Consider the following 22517-nt stretch of genomic DNA (forward strand, 5'->3'; position numbering starts at 1 on the left):
TAATATCGTATTAACGGCCTTGATCCAACGTTTTTTAATAACATATCGTTTCAATCGTTTTTTACAAATCAGATTTTCCAATGCAACTTCGAGCCAACGGTGTTCTAAAAGTTGTCCTGCTGTTGGTCTTCGTCTGTAGAATTGAACAAATAAAAAGAGCAAATTAATTAAACGAATTTGTCATACTTAACACAAATTTCATAAATAAATTTATAATAAATATTAAGAAGACAAGACAAATAGTTTAATTTGTTGCAATCTTTTCGTTATATATATTTTAATATTTTAATTATTGAAAAGAAAAATTATTGCATATATATATAACAAATATTACGTTGCATTATTTTTCTCAGCTCTCTTACAATATTCTCCATCTCTCTTTAATCATTTTCATAATCACTGGCTCATCACAAAAACATTTATCATGAACATTTACATATAATACACGACGACACACATACAATCAACTTCACAATAATTATTATTTCACATAATTATTATTTACACATGCATCATCCGTGACTTTTTATTTATTTATGATTATTTATTGATCATTTTTTCACAGCGAACTTATGTTAATTTTATAATTCATTATATTTCATTATGTGCATACATAAATACAATGACTAGATCACTATCATAATATTTATAATTACAATAAAACAACTCTTAATAATTATCAAAGAAGAAAAATTATAAATAATAGTCAAGTGTACGAAACGTACGATAGTTAATAAAATATCATCAAGTAATCAAAGTAATACTTGACGAATTGTCTTTTAAACAATAATTCAATGCTGTTAGTGTATCTCTCGTTATTTTGAATAATACAAATACAAAATAATAACCAGAAAAAAAGAGGAACTTTAATCCAATTCTATTATGTGTCACGTTTTATAAAAATATATTTTTCAATATTAAAAATACCCCAAGAAAATTCGTGCCGAATTTTTATATAAAATACATGTGTTAACAAATTGGCAAGAATTCGTCCAGGCTATACGCGAATCAAATTGTAAAGTTAAAACAAAATGATTATCACTTGTTTCGTGTTAGGTGTATCGATAATTGATTAATTTAATAATCAAAAAACGAACAGAAAAAATTCGCGGAATTATTTGGAATAATTAATAAAGAAAATAAAAAATATCCTGTACCGTAATCATTTAATTTCAATCGAAGTCACGCTTTTTTCGTAGGACCATATTTTAAAAACCTTTCACTATTAGGCTTCACCTAAAACAAAATCCCACCCCCCCCCCACAAAAAATGCGTAAGAATTAAATTAATTCAATGTAAAATCGTTCTGTCGCGATTTCACAAATGGAGGTCCATCAAAAGTATCAATACGCGTCCTGAAAATCTAAATTAGATTTTATTCTTAACGATAAATAGGTGGAGGTGAATCGTCGGGAACATTACTAGCAGTAGACTTTTGTTGTTTCGATTGAAAATATTCTGCCAAGGAGTTCATTGTTTTCCTAGCAACAGATTCCTCACCGCACCAATCGATGCTAACAGATTTCCTACCTAACGTTGAAGTTTTGTTACCAATTTCCTCCCATTCGCCTAACAGATGTAACAATAAATCTTTCGTATTGGCTGGCTCATCTAAGTTCAAACTTTTATGTAAATCACGTAAATTGGATATCCTAGGTACATCTCTGCTAGTCTCACCGAAGGAATGTTTAACCCTGTTACGTCTCCACGGTGGTGTTAAATCAATATCATTATTTTTATCTGATTTCATAGATTTCGTTTGATCGTTTTGTACCCTAATCGAACTGCTGGTCGTACTCGAACTATCGTCATTTAAACTGTTATCTTCGGAATCGTTCTTGTTCAAAGAAAACATTTTATCTTCAATAGCTTTTTTTCTTCTGAACGAGGCAAACATATTCATCGAATGATTTTCAATCGAATTATTATAACGATCCAAATTACGATTACTGTGAAAAGTAGTCCCATTGAGTTTCCTTTGCCTAGTTAAACTTGACAATTTTTCCGTAATCTCGTTACACTCGTTAGTCTCCAACGTTGTCTGTTTCAAATGATTACTTTTCAATTGTTTCTTAGATCTTCCAGGCGATTTATCTTTATCTACGATAATACTCGTAGCAGCACCAAAATTAGAATCGTTATTATCACGAGCAAGAACATTATTGTCATCATTTTCTTGACCAGTTTCAATACCACCAGCAATGGTACGCAAATGTTCCGACAATTTAATGATCTCTTCGGCCAATACTATTTGACTAGCCTGATCGCGTGATTTATTTCTTGCAGTACCTTCCGAGGCCCTTCTTTCTAAAGCCAACCCAATACTAGGGACGTTTAAAAACGATGGGGAATTACTGAATTCGGTTTCAGATGATCCCATACTACAAATACTTTCCCTAGGTGATGGACTTTGTGCGAGCAACGATACAGCTTCTTCTAAATCATTCCAAGTATTAAATTTAGATACATTTTGTATCGTGTCTATGATGTATGGACTATCAGGATGCTCTCTCCAACGTTCGACGAACAGTCTCAAATTGTCCTTGGTTAAATCAAGATTTTCTTCTTCCCTCGACGATAATTTTTCTTCCTTCCCGTTAATTTCCCGAGACGACGTTAATATTTGATCATCATTCGATCGTTTTTTCTCTAATTTTGTTGGCATACTCAACGTTCCTTTTTTTTCTTCCAGGATCAAAGGATTATTATTATCCCGTTTGAGCAACCAACGATGTTCACGACATTCGGATGCCGTTGCACGTTTTCTGAAAATATTTAACAGGACTCTTCGTGAATTATGCTTTTTTTTAATTATAACTCTTACATTCTCTCTCTCTCTCTCTCTTTCTCTCTTTCTATTTCAAGTTTACGAGCTAGTTGTTTTTCTTTTTCTTCGAGATAATTTATCACTTCAGATGCGTGACGACGAAGAGAGAGACTGTTCGTTCAAAACGTGGAGAAAAGCAACGACGACAATTTATCAACCCCGGCGTCAGAATTCAATTTCTTATTGAACTTAAATGATATACTGGGTGTAATGTTCATTGAGAAACGTTTTAATAGGCTTTTTTCTTTTTTTTAATTAATTAATTATGACCTTACGTAAAAAAAACTTTCAGGCCCCTTTTTTTAAACTGTTACTTGTTCACTTTCTACAACTCTTTTCCACAAATTGTTAGATTCATTTCTACTATAATTCTAATGCAAATTATTTTCTAAACTAAACAAGCTGGATCTCTATTATTAGCATAAGCAAAATTAATGATTAGCTTATTGGAATTTTGATTACAACAACGACAAGATTACTTGAACAAACTTTATCTTGCTATTACATCAACAACCATAAGTGGGCCATAAATAAGTGGCTCACCTTGTATATTTTTTCTTATTATATCAGATTCTCTTATGCGAATAACAAATGAGATTGAAGAAAGTGAACGACAGGCAATAAATGAGCTTTTCCAAACGTTCGAATACGACAACGTGTTTTTGTTCAGAGAAAAAAAGAAAAAATAAGAGAAAGAGAGAGAGAGAGAGAGAGAGAGAAAGAGATGAAAAAAAAAAGTTCTCAACAGAAGTTATTATTAAAATAACTAAAATTAAAGTTTTATAAATATTTCTAGAGAATCCGAATTCACATTTGTTAATGACGAAATACACGAGACGTGGGTCAAAAGTTATTAAGTGATTTTCAAAATTAATTACATTACATAATTATTTCTCCCGATATTTATTTAATTGATTTTGTTTAAAGATATTTAAAACAACCAACTGGGGGGAGGAGTTAACAACATTTCCGAAGCTTAACTCGTTGTAATAATAAATATTTGTAGATATAAAAATTAATTGATATTGAAAATCACGTAAAAATGTTGTAACCCTAATCCTGTATATTTGTAATTGTATTTTTGTATATATATGTATATACACGTATACCTACTCTTTATCTTTGATTAATAGACACCTGATAAAGTCTTTTGCATCTTCTGATATGTCAGTAAATGCTTCGTGATCGAAATCGTATTTAGCTATGGTGACATTAGCCATGGTTTCGATATCCGTGTCACCCATGAATGGTGATAATCCTGATAATCTGTAAACACAAATATATATTATATAAATTTGTCTTGATTTTCTTTTTGGTACGTGTTAAAATGAATAATTTTCTATCAATGATTAAATTATAAATCTTATTCTTTCATATACCGACCCCCCCCCCCAAATATTTGTTTAATGTAAAATAAATTCTGCATGCTTACAATACATAACAAATGACACCAATGCTCCACATATCAGTTCCAAAACCAATCTGATCGAAATTAACGACTTCGGGTGCTACGAATTCCGGTGTACCAAACAATACTTGAAGTTTTTTGTTAGGATCATAATCCCTGGCCAATCCAAAGTCAATGATTTTGATTCTGTTACCTTCTTTCGTCAAGCATAAAATATTTTCCGGCTAGAAAAAATGAACAATCATTGTTAATTGTAAGAATGCAAGGATCATTAAACTATTACTATTAATATTTAAATGAAATTACCTTTAAATCAAGATGTAAAATTTTCTGAGCATGGATAAATTCAATTCCCTCGCAAATTTGTCTCATGAAAACGGCGCAACTACGTTCGGTTAATAAAAAATCATCGTCGATAACCCTTTCGAAAAGTTCACCTCCTTCGATTCTGCAAATTTGATAACACATCCGTTTTTGGGATCCCTTGCAAACAGGATTACTTGAATAAATTAGAACACACGTTTTTGGTACGTGTTTTAATATAGTAATCTCATTGAATGTTTTTCTCAAACATTTATCAATTGGAATTAAACTTGTTACGTTTGTGCATGTATTTTATGTGTGTGTATGTGCGCGTGTGTTATAAATATATTTATATATATTAATTAATAATTGTATAACTCGTTGATCACGTTCGAAGAAGAAAAACGTACAGTTCCAAAATAACATAAATTTGTTTGCCAGTGTCGATAGCATCATAAAGTTGAATCAATCTTGGATGTTGAAGTCTTCTCATAATATCAACTTCCCTCTCGACAGATCTACGATCTTCCTTCTTGGATACGTTAACCACCTTAGCAGCCAAAGATAAGCCGGTCTTCTTTTCCTTGCATCGATAAACCGTGCCAAATTTTCCTCTGTAACAACATATCTTTTCTCGTATTTATATCTAACGAATCAATCAACAATTACATTGTCATTTTGATTCAATCATTAACAGTTAACTAACATTTTATCAATTTTATTAGTTACATTCTCTCGAAAATTTCTATTTTCAAGTATTTCAATAATACATTTTAATTCAACGTTCCTCGTTGTATTTTGTTTTAGGTATGTATGAGTGTGTGTGTGTATGTATGTATATAGAAGATAAATTCATTTTGCATTATGCATCTCTTGTTAGAGAAATATGGGTATTTGTTTATTAATTTATTATTTATTATTCGACAGATTTTTTATGGAAAATATTATAATATAATAGCAACCACCCCCCGAATTGTAATTTGTTTCACATGGATGATTCTAACAGCAGACATAGCACAAATTCGACGAGAGAGAGAGAGAGAGAATGCATGTTATTTTGCATAGAATGCAGAAAATTTTCGATACTTCCTGTCATCGTTGTCGTGCCAAAGCTTCTCCTCAGGGACGTCTTCTAATATATGACGCGTATCAACACGAGTATATAAAGGGGGATCGTTTAAAACATTAATCACAAAGTAGAAATATTTCAAATAATTCTACATTTTTAATTTCATTCTTTTCTTTTTTTATTTTCTCCTCTTTCATATTGCATCTTACATTTCATCTAACTTAATAGCAAATTGTTAAACAATTGCCAACAATTAATTTACATTATTCCAATACTAATTCAAATGAATTTCTATATACTTTGTCGAATAAACCATAATATTCTCGAGGAATATAATTTCAAATACATTTATAATAACAATAATTAATATCTATACATATTCATTTATTAATAACTTTTTGAACCCATCATCCAGTTGGATTATTTCAACTTATTTTTCTTTTTCACAAAAGCTTCCAATAAGTTTCAAAATTGATTCTGTGTGTTCTATTTTAATGGTTATAATAAGTAAAAAAGTAAAAGGAAAAAGAAAAAAGAAATAATAATAATAATAATAAAAAGAATTGTGCGTAGTAAATGGGAATGGGGATGGGGATGGGGATGGGGTCTAAAGGAAGTGCCAAAACTTCTCCCCCCTCCCCAATGGCGTAGGTAAAAGGTATTTTGACTTTAACAAGAGAGAGAGAGAGAGAGAAAAAGAAAGAGAAAGAAAAAAAGGAAAGAGACAAAGAATGATGGTGTAATATCTAGAAGACTGTTTCTCCTTGTCACGAAGCCAAGTTAGTGAGTCAGTGAGTTAGTAGAGCATATCTTAGGCGCCAGGGTCGGCTCAAGGAATCATCTAGCATGTGTTCCCTGACATGCTTTGCCAATGCACGCAACACAACTAGGCCTAAAGAAATTCTGAATGAACCCACTTCTCGTTACATCTCTTTTTCCACGAATAAAAACTTTAATTCTTTAACCGAATTTTTCAATGCATTCAAACAAATTTGATATAACAATACAATGTTGTATTATTTACTATAAAATTTGGACTAATATTTGGTCCCAGTTATAGAATATATGTATATTAATTATAAGAAATTACTATACTAATACTAGACTGCAATCCTGCACATTTGACTTATTAAATACTATTTAAACAAATTCCATAGCCAAACATATTGCAACCAATACCAAAATGAATAACACAAAACACAGTGGTAAATAATTTAGATGACTAATAATAGAAACAAACACAAATTGATATTTAAAGAATTTTCTAAAAGATAGGAGGGAACCTTTAGACTAAATCCCTAGCCCTAACTACAACCCTTTTTATATTTAGGTCTTTGAAGAAAACCGCGTGTCAGGAATGACGCTTCTGAACAACGCCGGTTGTTGGGAGTTGACGCACGACCTATGTAAATATATATATATGTATATACGCGTCACTAACTCGTGTACGAAAAACGCATTATTTATAGGACAGCAAGGAAAGAGACCTTGATTACCGAACAAGAGGAAGTGGTGGTGAAGTGAAGAGAGGAGAGAAAAGAAGAAAACCTCCAATCACCAGAGTTTTGTGCTTACCATTTTGTCGTTATCGTTTCAAATCCAACATTCCAAACCTCCCACCATTTTTTACTCCCCCTCAACCCCTCAACCTTAACTCCTGACTTCATTTTATTCTCTTTCTCTCTTATATATATGTTTGTGTGTGTGTTTCTTTTTGGTTTTATTTTATTTTCATTCCATATTTTCAATTTTATTTGTATTTTATATATTGATGGATATTGTTAGTTATTTCAAGGAATGCAACGGTGTTATTTGTTTTGTTCGTCGAGAAGATTACTCTCCCGTTTCGTTTAGGTTTATATTAATTTTGTTATTATTTAATCTAGATAAGATTCGCAATAAACGTTCACAAATTGATTTAATATTTAATATATTGTTATTTTTGATTTAATTTATATTATTTTCTTTTTGTTAAGTATAAAATATAAAACAGATATAATAATATGTGATATTCTTCGTCACGATCTATGGATCCTCGCCAAAGTATGATCTCGTGTGTGTGTGTGTGTGTGCGTGAAAAACACACGACGAAAAGCATTAGTCTCTTAAAATTCATTTATTTTCGACTCACATCGTAGCAATTACATAATAATTAATGTCGTTGAACCGAATCAACCGTATTTCCTTCTCACCAAAATTAAATTCGAAATGAAAATTAATAAAGAAATGATCTCGAAGATAAACGATCTATTGAAATCTATGGGAAAAAAAGTAAAAAATAAAAAACAATTCCCAAAACAAAATTACTTTGCTTTGTATTACGCGTATGCATGTGCATGTGCATGTGTATCTGTGAGTGTATACGTGAGCGTAGATGTTTTTCTTTTAAACCTTTCGATAATAGTTCGTCATTGACATTCAAAATCTTTGGCAATGATCCATAGATCATTCAAGATCGATTTTTTTCCAATCAATTTTATTCCCAATTGCATTTTATAATTAAGAATTATATTTTTCATTGCTATTCGATCATAAATACTATTTATTATGATAAATTCATGCACACGCGAATATTTGATATTTAAATTATGTTGATTATTGGATCATAAAAAGAAATAATTGTTAATGTATGAGAAAATAGATTTTCTTATTGAACTCGAGCAGGCTGTTAAGACATGATCGTAAACGAACACTTCCGGTTCTTGTATAACTTTCCTATGTATACATGTAAACGTAAAGACTCTTCCCTTTCTCTCTCTCTTTCTTTCACATCTGTAAAATATTCTTGCATGATGCATCACGCCAAAAATTTCCCCCAAAAAAATGTCGATAAAACTTTGTCCACCTCGTGCTTATGCTATCTTATGTTATTTTAAAAATAATTCAATAAAACAGTTGTAGAGACTCGGTACGAAGAAAGCACGCACTGTGAATACAAATACGGATTGATTGCACAAATGTTACTTTGGTATGCATGTATACTAAGTGTATCTTCGTGTATGTATGTATACACATATACTATCACTGTGTCTGTCTCTCTATATTTTTTTTCAAGTCCCATCTGTCTATACAAAAGCATGCCATGAATTTTCTGCAACGTTAAATCATTTTAAATTTAGTTGTAATAATAAATTTATCCTCGTATATATATATATAATTTACGTTTTGCATAAACCCGTATATGCACTTTGCGTATATACGAAAACACAATGTTGGGGAAAAATAATTAATATTAATAATTTATATTTTGTCTTTTGCAAATTATTTTTAAAATAAAACGATATATATATATTGTATCTTCAATTTAATTTAATATCGGAATAATTATTTGAAGAATGTGTTTGTGTTTACAAATTATTTAGAGCACCGTATGTATATGTGTGTGTGTGTGTGCACGCTCACGCGCTTGTTCAATGATCATCTCCGTGGTGATTAAAAATGAATTCAAGTATCAAAATTAATCCTTGGCATAATATTTTCTTGACAAGGTAAATAATAATTATGATTATGTCTATGATGAAATTTATTTGATTAAACTTACCGACCAATTTCTGATTGGATGTCATATTGTTCATTAAATTCAACTCCTCGACGTACTCTAACGTCCCTGTACGGGAAACTGGGTTCCAATTCTGAAAATAATTCACATTTTTCTTAATTACAGACTTGTGTCTGTCTCTGTGTGTGTGTAGAATCGAAGAGTTCTTTTCTTTCCCGCCTTTTTCAAATTGTTATATAATATTCGAAATTCATTAACAAGATAAAGATACAAAAAATAGTAATAAATTTCACTATACAAATATATAACACGTAAGAATAGGGATGAAATAATATATATTGAACAAAAGTTAAACGCAACTTGTTTCACATACAAACAAAAAAATGGGATTTTCTCTTACAAAATAAAATAAAAGAATTTTCAAATGAAACAAAAAAACAATGATCTTACCGCCAACAGGATCGGTTTCATCGACTCGTATCATCCTTCTTTGGATTCAATTAAATTCTATTTGAAAAAATCCTCGATCCAACGAGAACGACCACCAATCAACAACAAAACCACCCCCAAAAATGTTACAGTTCTTCACATACACGCACGGAAAAAAAAACAAAATTAAAGTAGGGTAAGGAATAGGGGGATAAAAAAAAAAAAGAGGAAAAAATTAAATAATATCCGATCTTTCTCCTAGCTGCTTCTTCTTCTTCTTCTTCTTCTTCTATATCGGATATTGAAAATATAAAAAATGAAGAACTTGGCCGCGTGCAAGATGATAGGAGACACGTGAGAGAGATCTGGTTCACCCTAAGGACGATTATCGACTAAGTTCCTTCTCTCTCTCTCTCTCTTTCACATACACACACACACACACACACACTCTCTCACACTCACTCTGAATGTTCCTTAGAATCTGTGTATGCGTATGTATGAATGTAATTTTGTTAATGTTAGTTGTCCATGGGTACTGAGACCCGGTGAGGAGACGGTTCTTCTTGTTCTTCTTCTTCTTCTCGGCTCAGACGAATTTAGATTTTCGGCGGACGCCGCGGATTCTGCTGATGATCGGGTGGGTCACGTGGTTCTTCTTGCCTTTTTGCCCCCACCATCATTTTATATCTATCTTTCTCTTTTCCTCTTTATCATTTTGCATATACCTGTTGCAACAAGCCAAATATTATTATTAGTTATTATTATTATTATTATTATTGTTTTAACATGCGATCGGTATATACGATCAGTCGCAAAAATATTCGTATTTTTATTATTACTTTTTAAACAATCTATATTTTATTGTAATACTATAATAATTGTAATTTCTTCTTTTTTATTCTTCTTGTACCTGCTGGAATGGGCAGCCATTTTGGTTTCCAATAACTTTCATTACAAACCATTCTATACGTTTATCTCTCTCTTTTTTTCTTATTATTCTGTAATATAAACACGTACACGTATGTAATAAATGATATTTTTTTTTAATGAAATAATATTAAATAGTATTAAATAATATGCTTATAAAATTATGATAGCATATTGAAAGTTCACAATGGAGGACAATTTAAATCTTGATGACAAGATCTAATGCTGAAAGTATTTGCTCCAATTACGTCTACACTCCTGATGACCTACTTTACAATGTTCTATTCCGGTTACACTTATGTTAGTATCGATATTCAAACAGTTTTTCCTATTCGGTTCTAAAAACACATATAACAGCAGATGATGATGATGATGTACTACCAAATTTTAATTAAAATCTTTCATTAAGTTCTTATCATTATTATCGTTATAATTCTTATGATTATTTCTTCAATTTAAATGTATTTAATTCGCATGTAATATTTGTCAAGGATATTATATCTCTTTTAATGTTTCCCTCAACTCAAAATTCAATATGAATTTATATTTCGAATTTTAAACACCACACTCTCTTCCGCATTTCGTTGTTGACATTCATTGTGAATTACTTTTGGCAAGAATATTTGTTACTTGTTTCTTTATTGCGCGCATTCCTTTCTTTCAAATATATATATATAAATTCGAATTGTAACTAATTTACAAAAATTGATTTGACTAATGTAATACAATTTTCTTTTTATGTAAACTAACAAACATTTTTATTCAATTACTTCTAATAAAATATAATATATAATATAAAAATACATATATATCAATATACTTATATATCAATTTTGACTCATTTTTATATCTTTTATTACAATATTAATTAAAAACATAACTTTAATAATTAAATATTAAAGTTTTGTTTCTATTTAAATAAATATAAATAACTAATCGATTTAAATTGATTTCAGAATCGTTCCACCAATCATTTATCGATCAGCGTTACCAACTTACTTTAAAAAATTATTTTCAAGAATCGCATTTTACGTTGGCAGCACTACCAAAACAATAACAAAAGCTCTCATGTGTGCTTCTCATATATGAAACATTATTGAAACTCAATTATTATGATTAATTAATATATAAATTTTAGAATTATTATTATTAGAAATTAATAACAAAATGTCCGGAGCAATGAGACAATTGGAAGAACGTCAACTTCCAACAGAAATTACTATAATGAAATGGTCACCTAAAATGGATTTGTTAGCAGTTGCCAATGTTAAAGGTGAACAATTTAACTTCATTACAATGAATTATTTTATAAAATAATAAACAATACAATGGATAGATTATGTTTAAAGATCTTTTCAGGTGAAGTTGCATTGCACAGATTAACTTGGCAAAGGGTATGGTTGTTAAGTCCGCAGAATGAGTCTGACACATCCGTAAACTTAACGTGGAGACCGGATGGTAAATTATTAGCTGTTTGTTACGAGTGTTCCAAACTTTTCTGTCTCGTTGATATCGAGAATAAGAATATTATATATAAAGTACAATTGTCGATTCAGAATTCTATTACAAGTATAACGTGGCTGCCATTGATGAATACAGAGTGCGATAACTTTGTCAGTAATAAAAGTAACATTTCCTCTACTGGTAATTATCTTCCTTCATTGCCTAATTTAAATCGTAACATTGGTCAAGAGTCGGAACGCAAGGAACTTCTTTCGCAAACTTTAGATATTTTATTCGTAAGTTTAATATTTGTTTCTGTAGAAACCCATTCGAGTCCCAGACAAATCGATTGAGAACAAACGTTATTGAACTGCAATCCTTGGTCACTTCACTTGGTATTTATCGACACGATTTTTCTAAAAACTCCTGTGACTCAAATGGTTAATATTACTTATTAACAATTTTAATAGAAGGGAGATTTTGTATACACAAATTTTGTAATTAATTAGCTTGGTAGAGACAATGGAACAGCAATGATGTACGTCTTTGGAATGTTTTACTGTGGAAATATATTTGTGGGAAATGGTACGATTATTGAAATCAGCGGAGGATCTGGTAAACCTATTTGGATTACTTGGAAAGATAACAACAGCATTGTTGTTAACAGATATTCCTGTCCATTACTTGAAAAAAGTTCTGCATTCCTAAAGGTCATGATTTTAAAAGATTTATTTATCTTGTATCATTCACAATTAGGAAACGCATTACTTTTATTTATTTATCTATTATTAGGTAGCTCAAGCGCAAGCGAACATAGAATGTTTGATGGATTATCTCTCGCGTACATTAATGGCTATTTCTGAAGCTTGGGAGACGATTATTTCAGAGATGGACGATAAACTTGCTCGATACGCTGAAAGCAATCCGCCTGGTGCAGTCGCAGCAGATTTTTTAGAATTATTGATGATTGGCATACCAACACAAAATTTAGAAAACTTTCTATTGCGTGATCTGACCGAGAAAGGTTTGAAAAAGTTAGGTCACAGTATCGAGATGTGCTACAGTAATATACAGGTTTACAAATATTAATTAAACTAATGAAATGAAATCAATTCAAATTAAAATGAACTTAGATGACATAATTGTTTATTTTGTACAGAAATTAGTAGTGAAAAATTTGAATAGTGTCGGAATGGCATTGGTCTATCAATTAGCTGAAATTCGTGGTATGGTGAGATTAGGTGGACCTTATGAGTCTCTCGGTCTCAAGAATGAAAGTCTCATAACGAAGGCCCTTCACGCGTCTGAAGCTTTCTTAGCCAAGGCTTCTGAAATGAAACAAGTAATCGATCATAGCATGCGGGATTATAAAGCATTTTTTAGGTAAACCTTCTCATCGTTTTTTACTTTAACAATTAACATTTCTCATTATATTTTAAAATCATTTCATTCGTTGTATTATTTAAGATGGTTGTACGTCGAGATCCAAAGATTAACTGATGAAAGAATATCATCAGAAGTAAGTCGTATGAGTCAACAGGAGTTAACGTTCATCGCCGAATTTCTTAAAGGATTTGATAAAATTGAACCAAGCACTGGTAGTAGGAAAGGTGTGAATTTAGAAAAATTAGGACAATATTTAAGACACGAGCCTTTACAAGCTTGCTTGACACCTGAAGGAAGCGAATGGGCATCCATGTTAGACGAGAATCATTGTCTTCGTGATCATCCGCTTATAATGAAACAAGATTTAAATTATTCTTTATTACAATCTCATGAAAAACTAGTCAATGCCATACACGACGTATTCGCAGTTGCCTACGAAGATTTGGTTAATCATTTCACAGTATTACAAACATCTTTGGTTCCTACGACAAGTGTATTATCTTCTCAAATAGTTACGAGCGATGGTAATTTATTAATAGCAAGTTCCGACGTCGAACGTAAATGTTTACGACTATATCAAATCGAATCGTTGTTCACAAATACGTCATCCGTTTCTCTATCATTCAAATCCGCTATGATTGATGTTGATAACAAACAAGGTTTGTTAAAAATACTTGTAGTAATATTAAATACTTTGTTTTTTAACTTAACGATGATTAAAACATTCTTTTTTCTTTATAGGATCTTTTACAAAAGGTCCCATTGACAATGCTATAGCTGATTTACAGTTCTACTCTCAAGATTATCTTAGTCTTCTTTTATTGAACAAACAAAATTATACTTCAACTCTTCTACAGTTACCAACGAGTCATGTAAAATTGTTAGATCATCAAAGCCAATCTATGGTATGTTTAACTGATCTTATGGGTGCCATTTGGCCAAAATCATTTCAAGGTATTTCTGCAAGACGATTGGCTGTTAGTGGTGCTCGAAAAGTAGCAGCAATTCTTAACGAGAATAATAGAAAAATAAGATTGCTTGAAACGGAAGTAGAACCAGAAGATGAAGACGACGAAGATGAGGATGGAATTGATGATAATATGATGGATACAACGCCGAGTCTAAATACAACTACTTAATATACAAAAATATTCGTTTATATTCGTGTTCATACGCTTCATTAAAAAAATTTATCATTCTTTTTTTGTATAATGAATAATATTGAAAATATTTGTACAGACAAATAATATATGTATATATAGAAAAATATAATTGATGATTGAAGATATTCCAAGTAGAATTTAAAATCTAAAATTAATAAAAGGATTTATTTTTTGTATATACAATAAAAAACACGGGTTGCATTGCAAAATTCTATTACAATCTATATAATAAATTATTATTTTCTCTTAAGATTTTACAACAGTATGAATTTAATACTGTGCGATTGCTTAACGCGTTTCTCTTTAGTTTATTTCGTTCCTCTCTTTGTTTTGTTTCTTTGATTTTAACTTATAATAATTTTAAAAATACAATTGAATTAGATAAATTTATTAAGGTAATCCTTGATCTTTCTGCATCTGATTAAATACCTTGGGAAAATCTATGTCGAGAGTAGGATTTTCTATTCCTCCATCTGCGCTTATGTTTACCATTCCTTGCGCCGGTATAGCTGCAGAAGTGTTTATAATATTTCCTCTAAATCTTTCTGGCGAATTATCTCTCGATTCATTCAAATCTAGAAAAATGTTTGATATCAAATCATTTGTATAAAATAAAAACGTTAACGAAGAGAACGTAGTATTATTTTATGAGACGGTAATATTACCAAAAAATCCTTGATTCCTCTTTCGTTTGACTATTACGATTAAAAGGATAACAGCGACAGCTACGACCACTACCATCACCGCAGCCATTCCTCTCAACAAATTTGCCTATGATAATTAAACAAAAAAACAAGAAATATATAATAACGAAAATCATAATCGGGTTCTACATTAAAGATGTATTTGAAAATTACCTCAAAATCATTTTCCCAAACGTCTTCCCAATTTTTCTTAACTATTAATTCAACGACATGAACATTAACGGAAGAATGATCTTTTAAACCTCTGGAAACACATTTATAAAAACCAGCTTCGGCAGTTGATACTCCCTATCGATAAATTAATATTTTCCTTAAGTTAATTAAGTATTTGATATGAAGCGCAAAATCAAATGATAACAATTACCCTGATATAAAGTGTGCCGGTTAACACTTCATAATTATATTTATTGAAATCGATAGGATTTCCTGGACCGATAATACGACTGTCGTCAGTAAGCTGCCAAAACATAAATCGATGTTGATCGTCGTTACTTTGACATGGAAGTTGAGCTAAATGACCAACTGCAACTTCTTCGACTGTAACCACTGCATTGGCTACACCTTTTCTATGTAAAACCATGGATAAATAGAAAAGTAAAAGTATTTGCATTGCCACCTACAAGAAAAATAATATATCAAACAATTATTTAAAATAATTGTAGCGTAAAACAACAACAGGAACGAAATCTAACAAATTGTTAGATTCAATAAAACAGCACTTAATAATTCTATATTAAAAGTAATATTAAAAAATACAGAAGTAAGACAGCACCACGATGATATTACATTACACGTTATAACTGCACTGACATATTACAAGAATATCTATGCTACGATATTAATAGATCTTCCATGGCAATGGAGCAATTACATTCTAATTACATTGATCACCTTCATTGCCAGAACTTTCAGACAGTAAAACCAGTTTGCATAATTCAGATAAGTAGGAGAATAATTAATCCGTGTGTAACACTAAGCAAAATACTTTTTTATCAATAAAACTATATTACATAACAACTCAAGGATTATTTTCCTTATTTTTTTTCTTTTTAAGTATAGAATTTCTCACCATTTTTTAAATATATAACACAATGAAGTCTTTCTGTGAAAATGTTAGGAGAGTAATATAATAAATATTTAAACGAATGGATTACTTTGAAAGAATGATTATGTTCTAACTTGATAACTTTCAAAGTTTCTACTATGAAGATTGCCACCAAGTTACTTATTTATAACTGCGTTATAGCTATCCTTGTGTAATAGAGAGAGTATTTATAGGATACCAGATGGCATCTTGTGATCACAACATTTCAATGCTCTCTCTCTTCGCTATATATATATTTTTTATATTATCCTATTCAATTTTATAACATTCGAGTTCAAGTTTGACATCTTAAGTTCACATTAACGTAAACATACAATTTCATGAAGAAAACAACGATAGTCCAAAGATATTTTTTCAAGATAAATTACCCTATACGTATCAATGTTATTTACATTTTATGAAACAGCCATGAAACCCAAGTTAAAGTCCGGTTATTGTCAATATCTACAGTGTTTAATTAAATGAATGAAAACATCCACCGCAAGAATTGGTAAAAGCAACCAAAAAGGTGCTAAGAATAATTTGGCTGGTAAATAGGAAGTAAGTGTATATTCTAACTTTATACAAATTAATATTTGTGCGCATAGTTTCATAAGTATTGCAGTCATATACCAAATCTGAAACAACATAACAAAATTATAATCAAAAATTTTTAATTACTACGTTCTTGATACAATATTGTAATTAAGTATACAATAACGTAAACATTTTTAATATAAATCAAAACAAAAAGAAAATGGACATACTTCTTTACGCACATTACTAACTCTTCCATTTTTGCAATAGGAGACCATATTAAAAAGGATATAAAAAAGTATTATATGATCATATAACCACATAGGTATAAACACTATAGCCCAATTCCATTGTATTCTTTGATCGAGTCTTAAAACGAGTAATACCAGAAATATTAACAAAATAAACCATGTAAATAACGCACGGTGTATCAGCGGCATTTAAACTATTTTTTATTTCAACTATTTGATAAAATATTGAACCACGGATATACATATAAATAAAAAAAAATTAAACCATTCATTATTCGAATTCCATTAGACGTATATTTGTAAAAACATTAGATAAAGAAACCAACATTATTTTAATTTATCCTTTCCTTTATTTTCGATGATCGAAGCGCGATCTATCGGCGATCGAAGCGCGATCTATCGACAAATTTGAATGATTCATTAAAAATCTACCAGACGTCGCTGCTTTCCCATAAAAAATGGCACGAATTTTGAATAAAGAAAAAAATCAAATAATTTTATATATACAAATTCTTAATTAATATTTTAAAATTACTTACAATTCTTTTTATATGAATACAATACTCATTTATAAAATAATTCATATATTTTTTAAATCTAAAATGTACTTTTTATCATTTTTTGTTTTTAAATATAATCTAATAATAAAACTTACAAGTCAGAATTATGTAAATTTACAAATCAGATGTTTATTAAATTTTTATTGATAAATCTATTATGAATTGATCACAGAAAAATTAATATAAAAAAGACACCCGTTAGATAAGCCTTCAGTACGTGACTAATCACAAATTTTATTCTTTCCTTTCAATCAGTTATTTAATGGACTGTCCAGCGGATGCTGCATTCATTGAACTCTACAAATATTTTCTTTTTTCTATTAAAAATTAATTTGCGATAACTACAAATTCTCGTATTCTTTTTTATATTGGAAAAAAATGGATACAGACAAAGGAACAGAAGAATCAGAAGAGGTAAATCATTGTAAAATAAATTATTAAATATACATGTACATATACAATTAGTAAATTGATGTCGCAATTAATTGTGCCATTAGTATTCGAAAATAAAATAAACGATATATGCGTGCGCTTAAATACGCGAGGCACGTGAAATTTAATAATAAATACATGTAACAAATAAATATATAAGAATTGACGTGTCATGAATTATTGCGATGATTTTGTAAAGAGAAAAAACAAGTGTATGCGTATGTGTGTGAATAAATGTGCATATAAATATAAGTGACGTATAGTTTTACAAAAAATAAATAGAATGTTTTCAGATCAAAATGATAAATATAGAAAAAATTAGAATCGATAAATGGTTTGCTGGTAATACATAAATTAACATTAATTAACATGAATTAACATTAATTAACATGAATTAACATAAATAAATTAACATAACTTATTACTAATAAAATCCCTATAAATCAACTGCATTTAAATATAATCAATTACTAAATAAATTAGTTTTCATCCTACTATTGTATGTTATATATAATAAATGTTAAATCGATATCGTGATATCGATCAATTAATCGAAATATAATATCATTACCAATTCAAAAAAGAAGATTCGCGCCATTTTTACATAGCCCCCTCTATCCAACATGGCGTCAACGAGACGCGTAATACTTTGACCTCCTATAATAAATAACTCCCATGTTATTTTCATAATCCAACATCTTATGTCATACAATTATTGCGTAATTAAGATTAATAGTATAAAGTTAATATAAGAATATCATTTCATTTAGTTAATCTTCAAATAACAAGTTGCTTAACAATCATGACGATCGAAGAGACCCAAAAAGCTCTTACCGCGCCAAACTGGATTCAGGTGTGTAGTTTAAGATCAAGAAATAGTAAAAGAAATAGTACAAAAAATAGTACAAGAAAAAAGGAAAGAAAAAAAAAATGGTGAGAGAAAGAGAGAAAAAGAAAATAATACAATGAACGAATCATTTAAAACTCGCGCGTGCACAGACTAATCTGATCTATAAATAATGGCCGGCATAGACAACTGTTCTTAGATCGAGGCTAACGGATTCTATTTTAAAGGGTTAGCGCCCTGTTCTGACCCTTCGTGTCGACTATTCATGTATTAGAAATTTCTACTTGTCTTTCTACACCTCTCTCTCTCTCTCTCTCTTATTACTTGCATTATTTCTCTTTCACTTACACACACACACACACTCTCTCTTTTTCTCTCACACTATCTTACTACTCACTCATATATATATATATATATATATATATATGTTATATTCACTTACTACATAGTGGGTATTACACTGTCTATCTTCGTTTATCTCATGCGTGTATAATACTTAGCACTAAAATTTAGAATTCCTTCTATTCTCTATTCTTCACCTGACGAGATAGACGTTTAACTATTTGATCCTAATAATATATATTTTCTTTTATCTCCACCTCTTTCATATATATATGATATATATCATATATATCATATACGTACATATATATATATATATATATATATATATATATTTGTCTCTCTTCACCATTTGAAAATCTTTCGTTTAACGAGACACATTGTCTTCTATCGTGACCTTAGTCTCAATCGTTACAATTTTATTACATACTTCGTCGTCTAGCTTTTTAACAAGTGCATTTACCACGTGCAACGGTGAATCACTATGTCAGCATTGCGTACGTTGGTAAGTTATACGACTGTAGAATATTTATTCCCATTTCTATAACTTCTTTTGACAATGATTTACATAAGATTATTGTTCAATTGATACTTCAATGTTGGATTTAAATGTTGATTGGGATTTTGGATACATTCTTTATTTTAAGAAACATTTTTTTTTAGATTAGAAAGTGGAAATGATAATGAGGTTGTGCCAAACGCGGAAATCAATGATGGCACAGTAGTTTTTTATATCTTATTTTACATATATATATATATATATATAGATAGATAGATATAGTTTGTAGATTTATTAAATATTTGCTAACAATTCTAATAAGTATTTGAATAAAATAAAATATCTATGTGTAATAGAGAAGCAATTGGTACATAGATTAATACTTATAATTAAATACTTATATATTTTTAGTATCAATGCATAACTCTGATGTAATACTGAAATTATTATAATTATCGATCATCTATTTAAAATATTAATTAATTAGTTGTAAGGAATTATATGTTTCTATACGTATTTTAATTAATTTATGGGACCAATATTTCATCATTGGTTTTTTTTTATTTCAGATTCTACCAGTATTGGCTACGGTCGGAACTATACTTGCTATCACTTTTGCTATTAAATATTATTATATATCTAAAACTGAACAATCAAAGAAGAAAAAACCTCCAGTACTATTAGAAGATTCGGTCGTTAAATACAGCGTACCATTGATAAAGAAAGAAATTTTAAGTCATGATACTAGGAAGTTTAGATTTGGTTTGCCTACGGAAAATCATGTTCTTGGTCTTCCCATTGGACAACATATACATCTGACTACTAAGATTGATGATCAAATAGTCATACGTTCCTACACTCCTGTTTCCAGTGACGATGATCATGGATACTTTGATCTTGTCATTAAGGTAATTTCATCATTTTTGTAAATCGTGTATTACTTAGAAAATATTTCCTTTATCGTAAAGATTTCATTTTATAGGTCTACTTTAAAAACGTGCATCCCAAATTCCCAGAAGGTGGTAAAATGTCTCAGTATTTGGAAGATATGAAGATCGGTGATACCATAGACATCAGGGGTCCCTCTGGTCGACTCATTTACAAAGGATTTGGAAAATTCTCTATCAAACTTCTCAGGAAGGATCCACCAATTGATTACGACGTCAAAAAGGTTTTTATTTAATCTTTTCAATATATGTATTTATATTTATCTTATATATTTTCAATATAATATATTTATCTTTCAATATAAAAGAATAATTTAATATAATTATATATTTTTTTTCTAGATTGTTATGTTAGCCGGTGGAACTGGTATAACACCGATGTTGCAGTTAATCACAGCTATACTAAACGAGCCGATGGATAGTACCCAAATATCTTTATTGTTTGCAAACCAAACAGAGAAAGATATATTGTTGAAAGATGAATTGGACGATTTAGCCAGAGATTATCAACATCATTTGAAGATATGGTATACGGTAGATACAGCCAGTGAAAATTGGTCTTACAGTACGGGACATATTAATGCAGATATGATCAAAGAACACATGTTCCCACCATCACCCGATACTATTGTATTAATGTGCGGTCCTGTACCAATGATAAACATAGCTTGCAATCCTAATCTTGACAAGTTAGGATACGATAGCAAATTGCGATTCGCTTATTAAAGATGTTCAACGTTTTATTTTATTGCATCAAGTAGAGAGATCATATTTCTTTAGTACTTTTTATGCTTGTAGCATATTCCTCAAGGTTGATGATACTTTTAAATCAGTTTATATTTTCAAACAAATAATATCTCGTACAAGGTGTATCCTAATACGTGTGTAATTTATTTTTAGAGTGTATGTAAAAAAGAAACAAAAAGACAAACCATAAGCAACGAAAGAAATTCGATGTGAATACGTGTACTAAATTTGATTTGCATTAAAAAGTTATGGTTATCGTTTGATTTGAAATATTTCAACAAAGTTTTTTGGTATATGCAATTGGCTTGAAAACTACATTCAAGATATTACGATACACTTTGTACATTGTCATCATTTAGCTGCACAGTTTGTTGGTGTCCCATAACTACTAACATTTGTCGTTTAAAACTTTAGGAAATATTTTCTTATTTTATATATATATATATATTTAAGGGCTTTTGGTAATATCACAGGCATGTCCAAAGACAGTATTTATTTAAGTACGTTTTTAAAGCATTTATAATTGTTAATACTACGACCAATTCATTTGTTAATATAATATAATATTCTTTGATATTAAGTTAATTGAGATATGGTGATATACACATACACAGCTTACTATTATTCATTTGGATCTGTGCAGCTAAAAAAAAAATAAAAGAAAAAACATTTACATTCATTAAAATTTATCGTTTAGTGGTTACAAAAAAAGGGTGCATTTTCCAATAATAATTTTATACATATTTTTTATATATTATACATTTATAATACTGCTACTTAATAATCCGTTTTGGGTAAAGAATTTATTTTGATATTACATCGATGATCTTTAAGATAAATAATGCCAAATGTAAAGAAAGTTTTAATAGAGAAATGAAATGTTACACTTTTGTATTGTTAGAAAAAATGATTCTATTAATTGAATGTTAATCGAATTATTCGCGAAAATGTATTAGAGTATAAATTATTTCACTATTCTCTTTTATTATTACTATTGTTATTGTTAAATGATTAATATTGTACTGTGTACGTGTATATACGTACATACATATTAAGGTGGTTCTTATTTTGGGTATTTTTGACTTTTTATGCTTTCAGAGACTAATAATATCG

The 22517-nt window shown here is 29.7% G+C and overlaps 4 protein-coding genes across 10 annotated transcripts; 2 read left to right on the top strand and 2 right to left on the bottom strand.

Moving 5' to 3' along the window:
* Nucleotides 1-660: 660 nt before the first annotated feature.
* Nucleotides 661-9780, bottom strand: LOC106790573 (myosin light chain kinase, smooth muscle-like). The gene is made up of 7 exons (XM_014755563.1): nt 9557-9780; nt 9149-9239; nt 4949-5152; nt 4542-4683; nt 4260-4459; nt 3941-4093; nt 661-2765 (listed from the first exon to the last, which is right to left on the bottom strand). The coding sequence occupies exons 1-7, from the start codon at nt 9588-9590 to the stop codon at nt 1382-1384; spliced, it is 2208 nt and encodes a 735-aa protein (XP_014611049.1). The 5' UTR covers nt 9591-9780; the 3' UTR covers nt 661-1381.
* A 1670-nt stretch (nt 9781-11450) lies between these two features.
* LOC106790574 (anaphase-promoting complex subunit 4) lies at nt 11451-14579 on the top strand. 3 transcript variants are annotated; one of them, XM_014755564.1, is made up of 7 exons: nt 11451-11735; nt 11822-12201; nt 12415-12615; nt 12698-12979; nt 13065-13288; nt 13373-13950; nt 14033-14579. In XM_014755564.1, exons 1-7 carry the CDS (start codon nt 11630-11632, stop codon nt 14428-14430), a joined length of 2169 nt encoding a protein of 722 aa, XP_014611050.1. In that variant the 5' UTR covers nt 11451-11629; the 3' UTR covers nt 14431-14579. The 3 variants fall into 3 exon arrangements, with proteins under 3 accessions (XP_014611050.1, XP_014611051.1, XP_014611053.1); XM_014755565.1 differs by having other exon boundaries at nt 11643-11735; nt 11812-12201; XM_014755567.1 differs by lacking the exon at nt 11451-11735 and having other exon boundaries at nt 11836-11920; nt 12019-12201.
* On the bottom strand, nt 14436-18819 carry LOC106790577. 3 transcript variants are annotated; one of them, XM_014755583.1, is made up of 5 exons: nt 18594-18819; nt 15523-15774; nt 15312-15446; nt 15120-15225; nt 14436-15029 (listed from the first exon to the last, which is right to left on the bottom strand). In XM_014755583.1, exons 1-5 carry the CDS (start codon nt 18708-18710, stop codon nt 14845-14847), a joined length of 795 nt encoding a protein of 264 aa, XP_014611069.1. In that variant the 5' UTR covers nt 18711-18819; the 3' UTR covers nt 14436-14844. The 3 variants fall into 3 exon arrangements, with proteins under 3 accessions (XP_014611069.1, XP_014611071.1, XP_014611070.1); XM_014755585.1 differs by lacking the exon at nt 18594-18819 and adding an exon at nt 16656-16880; XM_014755584.1 differs by lacking the exon at nt 18594-18819 and adding an exon at nt 16228-16612.
* LOC106790576 (NADH-cytochrome b5 reductase 3) lies at nt 17834-22283 on the top strand. Of its 3 annotated transcripts, none has more exons than XM_014755581.1 (4): nt 17834-18004; nt 20280-20618; nt 20693-20881; nt 21000-22283. In XM_014755581.1, exons 1-4 carry the CDS (start codon nt 17969-17971, stop codon nt 21381-21383), a joined length of 948 nt encoding a protein of 315 aa, XP_014611067.1. In that variant the 5' UTR covers nt 17834-17968; the 3' UTR covers nt 21384-22283. The 3 variants fall into 3 exon arrangements, with proteins under 3 accessions (XP_014611067.1, XP_014611066.1, XP_014611068.1); XM_014755580.1 differs by lacking the exon at nt 17834-18004 and adding an exon at nt 18639-18875; XM_014755582.1 differs by lacking the exon at nt 17834-18004 and adding an exon at nt 19553-19716.
* Nucleotides 22284-22517: the final 234 nt, after the last annotated feature.

Source organism: Polistes canadensis, unplaced genomic scaffold, assembly GCF_001313835.1.
Source record: "Polistes canadensis isolate GaletaPanama2010 unplaced genomic scaffold, ASM131383v1 scaffold_248, whole genome shotgun sequence".
In the NCBI taxonomy this organism is placed as follows: Eukaryota; Metazoa; Arthropoda; class Insecta; order Hymenoptera; family Vespidae; genus Polistes; species Polistes canadensis.